Below are 19,705 nucleotides of genomic sequence, written 5' to 3' on the forward strand. Positions count from 1 at the left end.
GTATGTGTACTGAACAAAAAATATAAACGCAACATGTAAAGTGTTGGTCCCATGTTTCATGAGCTGAAACAAGATATTCAGAAATTCTCCATATGCACAAGAAGCTTATTTCTCTCAAACGATGTGCACAAATTACTTTACATGTCCTTTGTCAAGATAATCCATCCACCTGAGAGGTGTGGAATATCAAGCATCTGATTAAACAGCATAATCATCACATAGGTGCACCTTGTGTTGTGGACAATAAAAAGCCACTCTATAATGTGCAGTTTTGTCACACAACACAATGTCACAGATGTCTCAAGTTTTTGAGGGAGCATGCAATTGGACAGAGTTTTGAGGGAGCGTGCAATCCACCAGAGCTTTTGCCAGATATTTTAATGTTTACTTCTCTAACATAACCTCCAATGACTTTTTTGAGAATTTGGCAGTATGTTCAACCTGCCTCACAACCGCAGACCACGTGTTTGGCGTCGAGTGGACAAGCGGTGTGCTGATGTTAATGTTGCCCCATGGTGCCGGTGGGGTTATGGTAAAGGCATGCAAAAACTACAGGCATACATACACAAATGCATTTTATCGATCGCAATTTGAATGCGCAAACATAACGTGACAATATCCCGAGGCCCATTTTTTAAAGGTATCTGTGACCAACAGATGCATATCTGTATTCCCAGTCATGTGTAATCCATAGATTAAGTCCTAATGAATTTATTTCAATTGACTGATTTCTTCACATGAACTGTAACTCAGTAAAATCAATGAAATTGCTGCATGTTGCGTTTATATTTTTGTTCGTATATATATATAAATATATTTATACTCCGGACTCCGACATTGCCTGTCCTAGAATTACCTTATTTTACTTTTAGATTTGTGTTTATTGCTGCGCTTTGTTAGATATTACTGCACTGTTGGAGCTAGGAACACAATAATTTCGCTACACCCACAATAACATCTGCTAAACATGTGAATGCGACCAATACAATTTGATTTGTTTTGACTGGCAGCACAGTTTGTTTCTTTCATAATGATTAAACCATGCTGTTACGGTAAAATACAATGTGCTCTTAATGACTTTCCTATACAGATGAAATCGCTCACCCACTCCAAAGCAAGCTTCTCTATCCACACGGATACTGGTGAAGTAATTTAATGTCAAGCTATGTGTTAACAACAACTTTAATTTCAGAGGTTTAAAAATGAACGGAAAGGAACGATATAAACCATTCGTTTTTGGGGGGTTCGAAACGGTTCAGAGAATTATTAAGCTGTTTGGAACAGTGGAATGGAAATAAAAAAAAATGGTTCCGTTCAGAAAGAAACGATTGGAAAATAATTTATATTCCAACCCCTGCTTGTGCCATTCGTTTTTTCCTGTTAACGTAACGACCGCTGAAACGTTTGTAATGGCCTGGCAAACAGTGGAATACATTGGCTTTCCATTGCATCTATAAAAACACCAATGCTGTGTCAGGGATTTAACGCACCGTCTCGACAGTTTCATCACAAGAAAGAGATGAAATAACTTTCCTTTGACGGGTGTTGATTTTTTTTGTGTACAATTGAAAAAAAGTCTGATTTAATATAGTTGATGAATGTACAAATTAGATTCGCTGAAGTGAACGCAACTTCCTGAAAATGAACACTTGGATTGCGGTGATATGTCTAATCTCACAAACGATATGTACAGATAGGTGTAATCTAGAGACAAGGATTTTGATATGAAATCACATGGTTATACTTCGCTTGACACACTTGTTGAATTATGCAAGTGAACATGACAACAGTAATGAATAATTAATGATGCAGTCTAGACACCGCAGTTGAGCGCAGATAGGCCTAGAGAGAGCGCAGAGTTGTAGCCCTGTTCTACCCTTATTAGATTAATGTTTTAATGTATGCAAATACACCCAGCTGTAACGGATGTCATCTGGAGATATAGAGGAGGACCAAGGTGCAGCGTGGTAAGTGTTCATGTCTTTTTAATAAACAAACTGAACACTGGAACAAAACAATAAACGATGTGGCCCAAACACTCACACAGAAACAAACACCCACAAACCAAAAGTAAAACCCAGGCTACCTAAGTATGATTCTCAATCGGGGACAACAATTGACAGCTGCCTCTGATTGAGAACCATACTAGGCCAAACTCAAAACAAACATAGAAAAACAGACAGACTGCCCACCCCACTAAGGTCAGAACGTGACACCAGCACATATTATTTTCTTATTTTCTTTATTTCATTAATGTATACAAAAAATACCTGATATATTAAGAACATTTTCATATAAGAAAAAAAGTAAAAATGTACAATAAATTGAATACCTGAATTTCCACAAATGCCTGAACTCAATTCACTATTTGTCCTTGCCAGTACAATCATATGTGCTACAATTCAGTCAATATCTGAATGATTTTTTAAAAATTAAATACTTGGAGTGTCTTCATCCATTGTCCGACTGTTGAATTTATTAGGGGTTCACAGCGAAGCCAAATAATTGAAGCATAGATTGGTCACTTTTCTTCTAATTTGGCACACAGAAACTAGAGGCCATGAGTAACTTGACAGAGATGACAGAGATTGGCCTATAGGTGGCGCTGTTATAGCAGTCTCACTTAAACCCTCATATCTGCCGCCCCATTTGACCTAGACTTTGTAAGTAGGTGTCTTTCTTACTTTATGCTGAACACATATGCATCAATGAACCATATGGTCTGCCAGGATAGATTTTTCTTTTGGAAAACCTTTGAAAAACCTATTATCATGAAACATAACTACAGATAACGCAACATTTGGTATGTAGGCCCATAGTACAGCTCTTAATTTACCGTTTTAGAACATTTAAGGGATTAGTTAAGAGATGCTCCAGTTATAATGGCCGAGTTGTAAATCCACTTCACAATGGCCTATCAACTTGAAACTTTTTAGGGTCATCAAAGACAGTACCATGATGAGACAAGACATTTCCCCCTGCCACTGCATGTGGTCATGACAATATTAACAATGTTACCTTTTTGTCATAAACATAACAATTATCCACACTACAAGCTAGAACGAGCGCAGAGCGAGAACAGACTGCCTGTGTATTTGTATGCTCATAATAAACCACAAAGTTCAGCATTGATAGTAAATGCAGATACTGCCCTGCTAGGTAGATGAGGCGTGCCCACAAACTTGGATTTAGATGGCATTGTTTACTTCGGCTGAACAACACACAGTAATCTCAGAACTTCTCTAGGGATTTTTTATTTTTTTACATTTCTTTTAATGCTTCTCATCATGCCTGTGTGCTGTTCTTTGCCTGGCTGTGTTAATTTCAAACAAGTGAAAAAATGAGTTATCTTTCACCGTTCTACATACCAGAGATTTACCCCGATGTGAACAAAGATTACTAGAGGGATTTTCAGGCTGAACTGATGGAGAATCTATTTTGATGCCAGCTGAGAAGAGATACCATACATTTTTTTCTTCACAATAAAACTGAAGATTTGCTATTAGAGATAACCTAACGTTAGCTAGCTTGCTAGCCTAGCTGGACTAAGTTAGCTAGCTTACAGTCCTGAGTGGAACTCTGAAAATCTTTGGGATACAGACTGTCAATCAATTTTGCCTATGTCATGGTCACTTATAGTCTGGTAGCTACCTTCAGCATAGCAAACATATTTGTTTGTTCTATCTTTGACAAATGTTAGCTAACGTAAGCTAGCTAACATTAGCAAATAAGAGTAGCTCAATGTGGTAGCCATCTATTCGACTCTTGTCTGAAAATCACACCATTACTGAAACATATATTTGCTGATACAGCTAACTCAGTCTGTGTGTTGGTAGCAATAATGAATGTATATAAATAATCTATGGTTGGTTAGTTATCAGCTGGCTAGCAATCTTACTGACAATTTAGTGATGCTAGCTAGCTAAAAGCATGGTGACAACATTGACATTTCCATGTTAGGTGTGCTAAGATGGCCAGTCAAATAAAGATCAATTGGTTAAATTGTGTGTTTTGTTGTAGGTGGTACAGAATCTGATTCCACCAGCATGTGCTTCCAGCCCCTAGCTCTGCACAAGGTGAAGGTAAATTGGCAAAAATATTTGCAAGCTCTATTTACAGTAAGCATAGTATTAACATAAATTGGCTAGCGTTTGTACGGGTTTGTGTCTGTGTTATGAGGTTACAAGTGGTTAGAGGTAGCCTGTGGACCACAATGTGCTTTCCAGACCATGTAATCAATTTAGTCTACCCCTTTTTCTCTTTTTACATTTTCTCCACATAAAAATACACAAGCATGAGCGAGCGGACACACCTTGTAGTTGTGGGTCAGAAACCAGCAAGGGACACTGAAAGGTATAACATCAAGACTACAACAGTTCTGACACAACCACCTAATTCTTCTCTCTGCAGTCTCAAAACATACACTACCAAATCACTTAGAAATGTCCTTGTTTTTGAAAGAAAATCACATTTATTGTCCATTAAAATAACATCAAATTGATCAGAAATACAGTGTCAACATTGTTCATGTTGTAAATGACTATTGTAGCTGGAAACAGCTGATTTATTTAATGGAATATCTACATAGGCGTACAGAGGCCCATTGTCCGCAACCATCACTCCTGTGTTCCAATGGCATGTTGTGTTGGTTAATCCAAGGTTATTCTTTTAAAAGGCTATTTGATCATTAGAAAACCTTTTTTGCAATGATGTTAGCATAGCTGAAAACTGGTGTGCTGTTTAAAGAAGCAATAAAACTGGCCTTCTTTAGACTATTTGAGTATCTGGAGCATCAGCATTTGTGAGTTGGATTACAGGCTCAAGATGGCCAGAAGCAAAGCACTTTCTTCTGAAACTCGTCAGTCTATTCTTGTTCTGAGAAATTAAGACTATTCCATACGAAAAATTGCCAATGTACTGAAGATCTCGTACAACGCTGTGTACAACTCCTTTCACAGAACAGCTCAAAGTGGCTCTAACCAGAATAGAAAGAGGACTGGGAGGCCCCGGTGCACAACTGAGCAAGAGGACAAGTACATTAGTGTCTAGTTTGAGAAACAGACGCCTCACAAGTCACAGCTTCTTTAAATAGTACCTGCAAAACACCAGTCTCAATGTCAACAGTGAAGAGGCGACTCTGGGATGCTGGCCTTCTAGGCAGAGTTGCAAAGAAGAAGCCATATCTCAGACTGGCCAATAAAAATTAAAGATTAAGATGGGCAAAATAACACAGACACTGGACAGAGGAACTCTGCCTAGAAGCCCAGCATCCCGGAGACGCCTCTTCACGGTTGACATTGAGACTGATGTTTACAGGTACTATTTATTGGTCATTTACAACATTGACAATGTCTACACTGTATTTCTGATCAATTTGATGTTATTTTAATGGACAAAATGTGCTTTTCTTTCATAAACAAGGACATTTCTAAGTGACCCCAAACTTTTGAACAGTAGTGTAATACAAAGACGTGTACAGAAATCCCCCGCCAAGGGATACTATTGACAAGAATGATCTTTGAAAGTCAATGAGCTGGGTGAGGTTTACAGACAGGTCTTTGAGATGATGAAGGGAGTTTTGGTTGTGCAGGTTTGTGCTTAAAGACAGGAAATGTATTGTATTGTATGATAGTGATTGATGTGCCATTACTCCTCAATTTCCCAAACACACCAATACATACTGTGTAAGAATTGTCCTCCTAAGACATTCCACACCTTCTGCATTCCCCCAATTAACTTTGTTGACTGGTTGATGCCTTCACCAACAAAAGAGTGTTTCACTATGCCCTTTCCCCAACTGAGTGTAAAATTGTAACACCAGAACCATGTCTTTCCATCAGCAAATCTTCTGCAAGAGGTTAAGGAAGTTGGTGGTTAAGAAGGTCTACGAGCCCTGCAATCACCACTTCCTTCAGAGTCTTATCCAGCTGGCCGGTACACCACATACAGGACAAGACCATTCGCCACAAGCACAAAGAGTCTCAGCTTACCCTGCCCACCATACCAAACACCATTGCCAGTCTACCGAAGGACAGTGTGGCTGAACATAAGACCAATGCAGAACCACCTTAAAATATATAGGGATATTTTCTATCAAACCTCTACATTTGTCTCCCTTTATGTACCCACAGAAGATATGCATGTATGCTGTACAGGGCTCTGTAGCATCAAACAGATGTTAGAAATTCAGATATATTCAAATAATGTTTATTTGTCATTCTAACATAGGGGAGTGTAAACTATTTAATTTTGATTCAAAACCAGAACTACATATTCAACAAGAATGTTATGTGGTAAAACTAACATACAAAACAAATACAGTATGAACAATATAGTACAGTTCAGTGTGTCTCAGGAGTAGTAAAGTGCAGAGAACTAGTGATCAGCAGACGATGAGAGAAGTGGTCATGATGAAATTGCCATTCACAAAGAAACATAGAGTAAGAAAATAGTGTGATCCGTGTATTAAAGTTCAGGGAATACATTGTGTGTGTCTGAGATGTAAAGTATAGACATCTGTTGATCAGCAAATTATGGGAGGGGTGTTGTCATGATCAAACTGCCATGCAGCTCCTCTTGAGTCATCTAGGCCTGCTGCTTGTTCCAGCATAAGGTCCAATTCATCGAGAGGGATACAGTTCACAGGATACAGTTCTGCTTCAATGACGCATGCAGGCAAAGGAATTATGTTTCCTTCCAACTAGAATCCACTGCAGGAAGAACCTCAGGCTCCACATGGTATTGGCTCTAAGACCAAACATATACTAAATTATACTCTATTGTACAGTTTGAACTACAGTTGAACTGTGCCAGCATAACGTCAACATTAGTGTAGGCTAATTGAATATGCATACATGTGCACAGGCACAGAGATTACATTTAGAACAATATTTAGCCTAATATAAATAAGGCACAAACCTAAATGTTTTCACAGTGACCAGACCGTACAAATTTACCTAGGTAGGTAGACAGTACCTAGCTACAGCCATGCTTTAGGCAAATGTTTTTCTAGTAAAACCAATTTAAACTCAGTTTAAGAGATTTGTTGTTGCATTTAACTGCCAAAAATTCTGTTATCAAGGTCATTTCCTTGGTAGGTGACATCAGAGATCAACAATTGTTTTAATTTTACCTTTGTTTAACTAGGCAAGTCAGTTAAGAACAAATTATTATTTTCAATTACAGCCTAGGAACAGTGGGTTAACTGCTTGTTCAGGGGCAGAATGACAGATTTGTATCTTGTCAGCTCGGGGATTTGAACTTGCAACCTTCCGGATACTAGTCAAATGCTTTAACCACTAGGCTACCCATCATGTGGGTTAAGTGGGAGCTCAGGATGATAGATGAGTCAGAAACGGAAGAGGAAGCCAGACACTCCACTCGCTGTTTTTTTCTGGTTCAATGAAAGTCAATGAACTAAGTAGACCAGACCCAGCTGCTATTGCATTGGTGTCTATGGGAGGCCCACCCCGTTAAGTAGACTGGAACTGACATTTTTTTTCAATGGTAAACAGCCTGAGTGAACCATCTTCATTTACCCACAATCTTTGTACGACGTTCCCACTAGTAATTACCAGTTGGAGAGAAGTTCAAGTAGATTTGTCCAAGTTGTATGTTGTAAATTCCCACTTGGTTAAAGAGATACTTCGGGATTTTTAAATTGAGGCCATTTAACTATTTCCTCAGAGTCAGGGGAAGTAATGTATACCATTTTTTTGTCTCTGTGTCCAGTATGAAGGAAGTTAGATGTAGTTTCGCAAGCCAATGCTAACTAGCTTTAGCGCAATGACTGGAAGTAATAGCATTAACGCTAGTTAGCAATTTCGCTAGCACTAGTTAGCAACTTCCTTCAAACTGCACACAGTGTCATAAAAATGCTGAGGAAGTATATAAAGGGCCTCATTGCCAAAATCCTGAAGTATCCCTTTAATAAGAGCGCAACGTAACTATTGATCAAGTAGACTTTGTCTTATGCAAAATTAATGTTAGATTTCAATTATGCAGACGAACAATGTGAAATATTGTGATTAGTATATCTGTATAATCATATATTGTTGCCCTATTATGTGGTCTGAACGTAGTGAAAAGTCAATATTTTATTCTGTAAAATTAGAAAGCAGTCAGTGCAGTCAGCGTATAACAGCTGCTAGAGTGTATTGACGTGTTCTGGAATGCTAACGTAGAGTGTATCAACTAATTTAAATCAACATGGTAAGGCTTTCACTGATTGCAAATAAAGGAAAATAGTTCCTACATGATAGTGTTTGCTTTGTTATATGTTATCCGCCTGAATGTACTCAGACATAACATTGGACAGATATTGTATGCGTTGGGGGGACGGTTAGGTGAAATAAGCGGCTCACAGGAAATCCCCCACAGTGGGTTGACTGAGGCTGAAGAAGGCTGTGGGAGCAGGGCTGGGAGGGAGAGGATGTGTGTGTGAGTGTGGTGTGTGCGTGCGTGTCTGTCTGTCTGCTCCTATCAGGCTCCTATTACTGGGGCTTAGACATTGAGCCAATGAGCAAGACATTTAAGCAGGGCTCAGAAAAGAAGCAGGAGCTTATTAGGATCAGGAGCTTATTTTCTTTTTTGAACGACAACCCATCCTTAACCCTCCATTTTCAAACTATGGGATAGGAAGAATAGAGGAAGCATGGGTGAGGAAAAGCCTATGAGATTGTCATAATATACTGGATATTTAAAAAAAATTGTGTGGGTATGTCAACAATATGGATGCATGTGACCACCTCTATTCGGTCTTATGTTGCAACATTTGTTTTTTTACATTGGATAAAAGTATAGATTTAAAGCTACAAAATTACACATCATACACTGCAGTCGAGGAATAATGGGAAAGTAATTCTGCTTTGAAAGTTGATAAACTTGTAACGCCACTTTTGAGAAAATTGCCTTTGAATGTTTTGGTACACCTAGTGGAGAGCTCTTCTTTGTCTACACCTATCCAGCAATGTTCACACCCTCTTAAGCCTTAGCCCCACCCATCTCTTTAAGGATTCACGTGAGGCCATGTGCTAAACAGAGTGAATAAGGTAGTGTAGTAAACAAGAGTTCAAGACTAAAAGTGGTGAAAGTAGTAGCCTACAAAAGAAAAACTCCAGGTAAAAATACACTATCTAGTCCTTCGCCTATACCCTAATCTGAATGTGGTGCAGGTCATGTTGTTCTTCACATTGCCTTCTCTGGTAAACACACACTACATCAAATCAAATCCAAATGTATTTGTCACATGCACAGGATACAGAAGGTGTAAACGGTACAGACGAATGGTTACTTGCATAGTAGCAATATCAAAAATAGAAAGTATCCAGACAAAAATATTTGATTAGATGACGCTTACCCAGACACACGTCTAAATTGATGAGTCATGTGAAAGAAATGCTATAACCACCCCCCCAGACACATCTAGCTAAGTGGATGGGTCACTATTGTCTAGACATGTACACATGTTCATGAAATACAATAGACGGCCGTAATCACCCCCAGACACACCTGGCTAACTTGATGGGTAATGTAATCATCTGGTGAAGTGGAGTCTTTTCATTAGACATGTAGCTAGCTAGCTAAACAATTAACCACAATCCCAACCCATACAGCACTAGCTAGCATCACAAACAGATTGTTATAGCTAACCACCATACATTCATTTCTGACAAAATTATAAACTTATAATATCTGGAAATATAGCTAGACTCTTACCCATATAGCTGGATGAACACTTCACAGCAGACTGGAACCCGTTTAACTAAGACGTCCTGCGCCATTTCTGTTTTGTTTGTACAGCTTGTTTGTTTTCACACTGACTGTGTGCAGAAAGTAGTCCATCACAACTTTTTCCCACTGGTCTTTGTCGATAGCACCTGCTAGATTCAGGGCAGCAATGTTGTTGAGAGCAGTAGCAAAACTTTTGCAGTCCTCCATGGCTAAAGTTATCTTTTAAAAAAGCCATGGTTGTAAGGATTATCTACACATACTGAGCAGCTCAAGTTATAGACAGATGCATGCCACATGACAGACCAATCCGAACTCATCTCTCAGCATGTCCAGCCCAGCCATTATCTCAGCCAATCATGGCGGGAAGGTTCCTTGCTTTTTCCGTGGTCAAACCAACTAGACTTGTAATTGAACAATTGTATTAGTATTTTCAAATGCCTCTCCTGTGAAGTAGTGACATGCGACATACACCTAGCTTCCTGAAACGGGCCACAGTTATGCTTGGATTCACACCTCTTGCAGTTCAGATTAAAGTAAGCGGTAAGGTGGGATAAGGTTGTACTGTTAAGTAGCATGATGCGCTGTATTGTATTGTCCCTTAATAAACAGTGTATTACACTTTTTTTGTCATATGTGCAACAACGCGCCTTTTGAATATTGTCTAATGTTAGTAGTAGCGTAGTCAAGGATGCATCATGCAACATTGGGACATTTGACTTGTTACAACAACAAAAATTATACTTTGAATTTGGAGGTTTAACATATGGTGGCTAAGTTGACTTTTTTTTAATGACATTGGATCGTGGATATATAGTCTAAGATTGACTGATGTGGAATTTGTCATAGGAAATAATCATGGCCAGCTGGTCTTGTTAGCATAGGGCTAAGTGTGTCAGGTTATCTCATGGGAAAAGCTTACTTGTAGCGTTATATCACTTGCAACTACGTAGATGATTTTAATTGGCTGATGAAGATTTTGAGACAAAACGTTTTTCAAGAGTTTGCAAAAATGAACCCTTGGTTTTCTTTTGATTGGTCTTAAATAAACAGTCCAGGGTCATCCAAATTCTCACATCCCCCTCCTCCCTCTCCAAGGAGCCCTGACGATCAACAGAATACAACCCCAGAATGTTCCTAGAGTTCCATTCTTCTGCTGTCTAATTTAACGTTCCATGGAGCGATTGGGGGAATCACCTGCTGCCCGACCTTGCTCGGTGACCAGCGACCTCATCCCAGATAGGAATACATACTATGCAAATTCATAGTAATATCCTGGACGTATAGAGAAAGAGAATGTGTGTGTGAGGTTGCGCCTGCCTGCGTACAGTATGTTCCTGTGTGTGTGTTTGTATGTGGTGCACGCGTGTGTGTGTAGTGGCGAGGGGAGGCCTAAGAACTTGGCCTGTCACCAAGCACGTTCCCACATGGCTGCTGTAAACAACTTAAAGGTCCCACACAGTCATTCTATTTCCCAAGTAAAAATAGCCATTGAATGACCAAAACATCACCCATAATATTTTTATGCTATTAAAATACATTTGACCTTTTCTCTCATCTCTAACTATCAGGAAGCCTGAAAGAACAGGCTGAGTTAGCGGGGAGCTTATATTTATGAGCTCACCTTAACTGAGCTCTTTGAAATGCCCTTGTGGTCATTGCCAGGTAAGAAGGTAAACAACGGGCCACATGTCATTCTGAGCCTAAATAGCATGCCTTAACGACGCATTTTATCTGCAAAATGCTCTGGACTGTTGGATATCAGACAAAGATTTTGATTATTTTGTAACTAATTACAGAATAGAGTTAACTGATACACTTCTTCACAAGATGTTGTAAAGCCTGAATCACCTTAGAAGCTTAGATATAAGGGAATGTACACGAAAACAGCATACAATAAGTGTACCGGACAATTAGCATTAGAAATGACAATATGTTCGTAATTGAGTATATTGATCAGACATTTATTTCAATATTTTACGATAGGCCAGCATGGCCAAAATATTGAGCAACATGAACAATCATGAGAAATAAAGGTGAGAAATAATTTGACATAAAAATACAAAACTTCAGCCATAAGCCTAATATAGTCACCCAGCCGCACGCAATACAGTGTCCCAGGACCCATTTATTTATACAATTTGTAACACTCATCTCCCGTCTGAATGCTTGAATAAAAAAACTAAACAAAGTAAATCCTGAGTGGCGCAGTGGTCTAAGGCACTGCATTGCAGTGCTAGAGGCGTCATTACAGACCCTGGTTCGATCCCGGGCTGTATCACGAGCGAGAGTGTTTTGTTGTGTTTTTATCAAGGGTGATGTCGTTGAAGAGGAGATCCAGCAGGAGCCTGTCAACATAGCCTGTAATATTTTTGAAAGGGGAAATGTTAAGTGGGAAGTGAATTTAATTCCTTTTACTTACTGTTCTGAGATGATGCTTCAATTCAGTGATGTAGTGATCTAGTCATTCTACAATGTGTTTCCTGGAGTTTTTGATGTATTCAATTTTAAATATGCAATATTTGGTTCTGTACTTTTTTGTGAAACTTTTCAATGTTTCTAATTTGACTTTTTTTGTTCCCGAAATGCTCAATTGATGCAGAATTGAAATGAATAACTATGACTTACAGTATATTGGGTCTTTCTTCACAGGCTTCACAGCATTTCCCCCCTTCTTTGCCTTGGGAAAGATGATTTTGTATCACATCATTCCTGCTGCAGTTGCCTGGGAAGCTGTGCAGACAGAGAGATGTTGATTTTTCCAAAATGTCTATCATTACAGCTTGATGAAATTGGAAAGACAAAAGGAGATGGAAAGTGAAATAATATTCCCCCTCATCATCATGATTAGTCCCAATGACACAAGCTACATCAACTGTAATTTAAAAAAAAAAATGTAAACACAATGGAATGGCAAAATATGATTTTCAGGGGTAAATTACAAATAGTACACACACACACACACACACACACACACACACACACACACACACACACACACACACACACACACACACACACACACACACACAACCCCTTTTGTGGACAACATTATTTTGTGTCAGCTGTGTGCTGGCAGCTCTAAGACTCAATGTTGGAGTATTAGGGATGAAGGAACAAAAACCATATGGTGACTATCAGGTTTGTTACAGAAAATATACAGTTCACAAGTCAAAGCAGTCACAGCCACAGTTGCATTATCTAACGTGATCCCACCCAAAATGTTGGCTACTGTGTCACACTCATCAAACTCTGATACTTACATTATGGTCTGTGCTTGCCAGATCCACTGTCAATGATGCATCCGTCTTCAGGATTAGCTTCCTGGCAAGACCCATCGAATGTTCTCCCCAAATTGATAAAGCAACTTCACACCGAAATGTGCACTGCACACGCGTGCCATGACCGTAATTTTCAGTCATCTCGTAAGCTAGCTAAGAAATGAAAAGCAACCACTGCTGTTGGATGTCTTCACTCTTTGGGAAATAGTTTAAGGTTAATGTTACACTATGTAAGGTTCATTTTACACTCATTTTACACTAGTTACGACACAGTGTGCTTTTGCCGGCATGCTGGTAAGTAGCTTGCTACTGTAGCTAACAGTCATACCACAGATGAAAGGTTAGCAGTATCTTTGGTCGTACCTTCTGCTTGAGCTAGCTACTAGTAGCTAGCTTAAGGTTTGTAAACAAAGCCAAAGCAAGGGGTAGGGGCACATGAGATGACGGTTTTAAGGTGGTACATATTTAAATTAGTTCAGATAAGATGCTACCATTGCCGTATTAAATTTCCGGCTTTATGTGATGTTGCATAAAGCCGGAAGTAAATCCTTGACAATGCCTGCCTCCTAAATCCAAGTCTTTGACATGGGGGGAGGGGATCAGTAACTTTATGATCAAACTTTCTCAATGTACAGTACCAGCTACAGTCATTTTTCATCTTTGGGTCACTCTACTTTGAACTGGTTTCCACCAAATATCATTCAATTTGATTTAAAAAAAAACCCACTATGGATAAGTACAAACTCATTCACAATTCAGGTGCTCTACATACTTTCTAAGGAATATCTGCATGATTTGGTTTAGTGCATGCCTTCACAACTGTCCCAAGCCAATGCATGTATACGGAATTTAAGTGCTTTTTGGTTTATGGTGGGTTATAAGAGGTACAATACAGTACCAGTAACTAATACAGTACCATACTGGACCAGACCTCTTAGAGAGAGGCCCAAGAGAACGGGATTGACAGCGAGCTCTACTCTGAAAACAACAACAGTAAATAAAGAGGCATGTTTTCTTAGCCTCCCTCGTCGGTCTGCACTGCTCTGTCCCTCACCACAACGTGCCCAGTAGCACGAGTCCCCTCTCCACAACATATTTTGTTTAATTTCCTCTGAGATGTTTTCTCTACAGCCGTGACGGTGGTAGTGGGCTCTTTACTGCTATCAGTCAGTGAAGTCTGGTTTTGGCCCCTACAGGCCCCCATAGACCCTACCAGACTCCACCAGCCCCAACAAGCCCCTACAGGCCTCCACCATCATGCTGATAAATCAGGGCAGTAATTCAATGGGTGAATATTATCATATATATGCCACTGTCTGGAGATGGAATTTATGGAACTGAAGGACCACTTAGATTTACTTCCAGATATTAATGAAAAAGCTTCTCAGACACTTTTCAACAGTTGGTAAATAAAATAGATTTGCATCTGACTGAAAGTGCACTGAGACTTTCTCCAGTTTTGCATTTCGCCTCCAGCACCCCCTGCACCACTATTCTGTTTTGGGTGTGGGTAGATTATGGTTTGTGCCTATTATGGCTTGTTAAATTGAATATGGCACCAACATGTATATTAATTTACCATAATATTTTATAATGTGTCTTATCACATATTGAGCGTTGTTTTTATTGTTGGCTATATTAGCATATTATTAGGTTTATTATAGTATTTAATTAAAACTGCTGGCCTGCTGTGTCTTGGATATTCGTTTAGAAAGGTGTCAATAAAATATGTTTAAAAATATATATATATATACCTACCAATGGGTAACGCAAGGAAGAACGGCAGCCAACAAAGCGTAAACATGCCAACCACGACTCCCAACGTTTTAGCTGCTTTCTTCTCCCGGGAGAATTTCAGAAGTTTCACCGTCAGGGAGCTCCTTGCCTGATTTGCACGGCCCTTCCCAGTGCTGCTGCTGTCATCCTGCACCTGAGATCCCTTGTGGATCCTGAGCGTGAGCTCACTCGTGTTCATCCTCTCCCTCATCACCCCGGCCTCCAAGTTCTTGGTGGTCCGTTTGGCGACTACATAAACCCTAAAATACATGGACAAGATAACCACCAGTGGTATATAGAAGGAACCGAGGGAGGAAAATAGTGCGTAAAACGGTTCCTCGGTGATGAGGCACACAGTGTTGTCCGGCGACGGCGGCTGCTTCCACCCGAGGAGGGGTCCAATGGAGATGACCACCGAGAGCACCCACACCCCAAGCATGGCCAGCAGTGCCCGCTTCTCGGTCACTATGCTCGGGTACTGCAGCGGATGGCTCACCCCGATGTAACGGTCGATAGAAATTACGCACAGGCTCATGATGGACGCCGTGCAGCACAAAACATCCACTGCCGCCCAGATGTCACAGAAGATCCGGCCGAACACCCAGTAGTTAAGAATCTCCAGGGTGGCAGACACTGGCAGCACTGTGGTGCCCAGCAGCAGGTCAGCGATGGCCAGGTTTATAATGAAGTAGTTGGTCGGGGTCCGCAGGTGCCTATTGGTCATCACCGCCAGAATGACGAGGATGTTGCCCACAATGGCGAACACGATGAAAGCCCCCAGGACGAAGCCGAGCGGGATGGCACGGGTAAGGTCCACCTCACCAGGCGACTCTGACAACCACGGTGTCCCCACTGTCGCGTTGTATTGTTCCAATAAGGAATAATTTCCCCATAAATGAGTCGCATCGTCAGTGGTCAGATTCATTTTGACTAAAGAGGTCCTCCATAGCAGGTTTCTAATCACATGGAGCTGTGGCACACGAAAACGAGCAACACCATGCCAAAATACATTTACTAAATTCGGCCAAGTGTTGTTAGGCTACATGATTAGTGGAGAAGTTATCAAGGATTAAAATTCCATTTGCAAACCGGTGCGTTTTCAATTATGAAACCAATTGGATGAAATTGTATGATAATGGTTTTGTCACATCCGTCCACTTGCAGTACAGTCTCGCTTTCTCTTTGTTTCTCTGTTTTTCCCCTTAACTGTCTGCTTGAAAAGTACGGAGGGGGCGGGCAATCGTCCCTCTTTTTGCTCCTGTCAAACCTCACTGATCTGCGCGCAATGCCGTATAGGCTACAGAGGCTCTCTCCTAAACACAGTTTGACTGTATGAATTGGCAGATATACTGGCAAACAAAAATATATAGCTCAAGAATAACGCACTAGGAAAATGGCTCTGGCACCGCAGAAAACGCATGGATTTCTTTGTTGGTTTTGTGGCAAGGTTTATGCATTAAACTTTTCAGGGTTGACCTCCACTACTTCGGATAATGTCCAAATGACCTGGTAAAAATATATAGAGAGATGCTATATAGACAGCAACCTCCTTATGTGACTGTGTACTTACTGCCTCTGCCAAGAGGTCTGAAGTTTCATGGCAGGTGGCAGTGCATTTGCACCATAATTACAGGGTTGCTGGTTCAAGCTCTGCTCTGGCGGTTCCCTCTCAGTATTAACACATACTTTTTAATTTCCTTTTGGGTGGGCAGGCTTAAATTCATTCACAAATTTGGCCCAATATGAGTAGAGGATATAAAACACGAGTAAGCTTTCATTCAAGGGTCAACCTAAAAACAAACAATTATGCCTTAATGTCCAGAATGGGCGTTAATGAGAGCAGATACTGTTATGCAACAAATCCCTATTTTTGTCAAATAGTTTTTTCGAACAAATCACTCAGGACATTATCATGTCCATGCGTCTTATGTGTTGTCGACAGACCATTTTGCGGGGAATAGCTTTCTGATCTAAAAATGGTTTAGTTCAAATTTGTCTTGGGATCCATCTATGTTTTCAGTAGGGATTATTCCCTCTATCTCTATCTGCCAAGAAACTCCACAATATTCAGGTAATATGAACAATGTTCAGAAATAAATCATCTAAAAGCCTATCACTACATATCCTAAACTGGATTTTACTGGTTAGTAGACTTTCCACTTGGCATCACGCTAGATTTAATATTTTGGGCGTTAAAAAAAGTGAAGGTTTGTCTGCTTTAGAACACTGAGCGTTGCCAAGTGGAAAGTACCTCAGGTGAGAACATGGGAGGAAAATGTCACATATTTCCTCCAAAGATTAACTTTTTAATAAGGGTTTAATAGAGCACTGCATGTGCCTCTTGATCTGTCATTTAGTTAAATGGAGTGGAAACATTGTCAAGAGTTGAAGAGGATCAATGGCGGAATTTGGCCTGTGTTTGAAACCATAGAATACATGTATGCAATGCATAGATGTAAAAATTAATCCCATCAAGACTGATTGGTATCCTTGCTCATCAGTAACAGAAGCTACATTTATTTTTCAAACTGGTGATGCATTAGGCTCTAGGGTGGCATAATGCAAGGATATGCATATTCTTGGTACCATTTGAAAGGAAACACTTTGAGGTTTGTGGAAATGTGAACGGAATGTAGGATAATCTAACACAATAGATCTGGTAAAAGATATTTGTATTTTTGATGTACCATCATCTTTGAAATGCAAGAGAATGGCCATAATGCATTATTCCAGCCCAGGTGCAATTTAGATTTTGGCCACTAAACAGCAGCAGTGTATGTGCGAAGCTTTAGACTGATCCGATGAACCATTGCATTTATGTTCAACATTTTCGATCAAGACTGCCCAAATGTGCCTAATTTGTTTATTAATAACTTTTCATTTTAAAAATTGTGCACTCTCCTCAAACAATAGCATGATATTCTTTCACTGTAATAGCTACTGTAAATTGGACAGTGCAGTTAGATGAACAAGAATTTAAGCGTTCTGCCAATATCAGATACAGTTGACGTCGGAAGTTTACATACACCTTAGCCAAAAACATTTAAACTCTGTTTTTCACAATTCCTGACATTTAATCCTAGTAAAAAAATCACTGTTTTAGGTCAGTTAGGATCAACACATTATTTTAAGAATGTGAAATGTCAGAATAATAGTAGAGAGAATTATTTTTTTCAGCTTTTATTTCTTTCATCACATTCCCAGTGGGTCAGAAGTTTACATGCACTCAATTAGTATTTGGTAGCATTGCCTTTAAATTGTTTAACTTGGGTCAAACGTTTTGGTAGCCTTCCATAAGCTTCCCACAATAAGTTGGGTGAATTTTGGCCCATTCCTCCTGACAGAGCTGGTGTAACGAAGTCAGATTTGTAGACCTCCTTGCTCGCACACGCTTTTTCAGTTCTGCTCCCAAATTTGATTTTGGATTGAGGCCAGGGCTTTGTGATGGCCACTCCAATACCTTGAATTTGTTGTCCTTAAGCCACTTTGCCACAATTTTGGAAGTACCCTTTGGGGCATTGTCCATTTGGAAGACCAATTTGCAACCATGCTTTATCTTCCTGACTGATATCTTGAGATGTTGCTTCAATATATCCACATCATCTTCCGTCCTCATGATGCCATCTATTTTGTGAAGTGCACCAGTCCCTCCTGCAGCAAAGCACCCCCACAACATGATGCTGCCACCCCCGTGCTTCACGGTTGGGATGGTGTTCTTCGGCTTGCAAGCCTCCCCCTTTTTCCTCCAAACATAACGATGGTCATTATGGCCAAACAGTTCTATTTTTGTTTCATCAGACCAGAGGACATTTCTCCAAAAAGTACTATCTTTGTCTCCATGTGCAGTTGCAAACCGTAGTCTGGCTTTTTTACAGCGGTTTTGGAGCAGTGGCTTCTTCCTTGCGGAGCGGACTTTCAAGTTATGTTGATATAGGACTCGTTTTACTGTGGGATATAGATACTTTTGTGCCTGTTTCTTCCAGCATCTTCACAAGGTCCTTTGCTGTTGTTCTGGGATTGATTTGCACTTTTCGCACCAAAGTACGTTCATCTCTAGGAGACAAAACGCGTGTCATTCCTGAGCGGTATGATGGCTGCGTGGTCCCATGGTGTTTATTCTTGCGTACTATTGTATGTACAGATGAACAAATTGCTCCCAAGGATGAATCAGACTTGTGGAGATCCACAATTGTCTTTCTGAGGTCTTGGCTGATTTCTTTTGATTTTCCCATGATGTCAAGCAAAGAGGCAGAGTTTGGAGGTAGGCCTTGAAATACATCCACAGGTACACCTCTAATTGATTCAAATGATGTCAATTAGCCTGTCAGAAGCTTCTAAAGCCATGACATCATTTTCTGGAATTTTCCAAGCTGTTTAAAGACACAGTCAACTTAGTGTATGTAAACTTCTGACCCACTAGAATTGTGATACAGTGAATTATAAGTGAAATAATCTGTCTGTAAACAATAGTTGGAAAAATGACTTGTGTCATGCACAAAGTAGATGTCCTAACCGACTTGCCAAAACTATAGTTGGTTGACAAGAAATTTGTGGAGTGGTTGAAAACAAGTTTTAATGACTCCAACCTAAGTGTGTGTAAACTTCCAACCTCAACTGTACCTCCCTAGCAATTGAGCACTGGTATGAGATGGAATAGCTGTAACACCATTTACAGAGACAGTTATACAATATGTATTTCAGCTAAAATGTTATGGTCCTCACTGAATAGAACACATTTCCCTCTTCATAATGCAAGAATGCTGATATTTCAGTTGGTTAATGTGGTCTGTAGGTGTTCAGCTTAGTCAACACTGCTATTGCATTTTCATGGCTATTCTGATGAATGTGGAAGTACCCTTGGAGATACTATATAATAATAACAATACAGAGTTTCTATATCTGGTGGGTTGGTTTACCAT

At 40.0% G+C, this 19,705-nt stretch overlaps 1 protein-coding gene and 2 long non-coding RNA genes across 5 annotated transcripts in view; 1 reads left to right on the forward strand and 2 right to left on the reverse strand.

The window, feature by feature from the left end:
• The window catches only part of LOC149978250 (uncharacterized), a 73,203-nt gene extending 64,948 nt beyond the window's left edge, over positions 1–8,255 (forward strand). For 2 of the 3 annotated variants that reach the window (XR_016486240.1, XR_016486242.1), the window contains 2 exons: positions 4,021–4,082; positions 5,841–8,255. This is a non-coding gene — a long non-coding RNA (uncharacterized LOC149978250). The remainder of the gene's footprint in view (positions 1–4,020; positions 4,083–5,840) is intronic. The other variant, XR_016486241.1, reaches the window with a different exon arrangement.
• Positions 1–15,711, reverse strand: part of LOC100136712 (alpha-1B adrenoceptor) — a 34,692-nt gene extending 18,981 nt beyond the window's left edge. The window contains 1 exon segment of the mRNA NM_001124675.1: positions 14,769–15,711. Coding sequence (NP_001118147.1) covers positions 14,769–15,711 — 943 coding nt within the window.
• LOC149978251 (uncharacterized) lies at positions 11,673–14,710 on the reverse strand. The gene is made up of 2 exons (XR_016486243.1): positions 12,358–14,710; positions 11,673–12,090 (listed from the first exon to the last, which is right to left on the reverse strand). It is a non-coding gene; the product is annotated as an uncharacterized LOC149978251 (long non-coding RNA).
• Positions 15,712–19,705: the final 3,994 nt, after the last annotated feature.

The sequence above is a fragment of the Oncorhynchus mykiss genome, chromosome 14 (assembly GCF_057628025.1).
Source record: "Oncorhynchus mykiss isolate SJ-2025 chromosome 14, ASM5762802v1, whole genome shotgun sequence".
NCBI classification, from domain to species: Eukaryota; Metazoa; Chordata; class Actinopteri; order Salmoniformes; family Salmonidae; genus Oncorhynchus; species Oncorhynchus mykiss.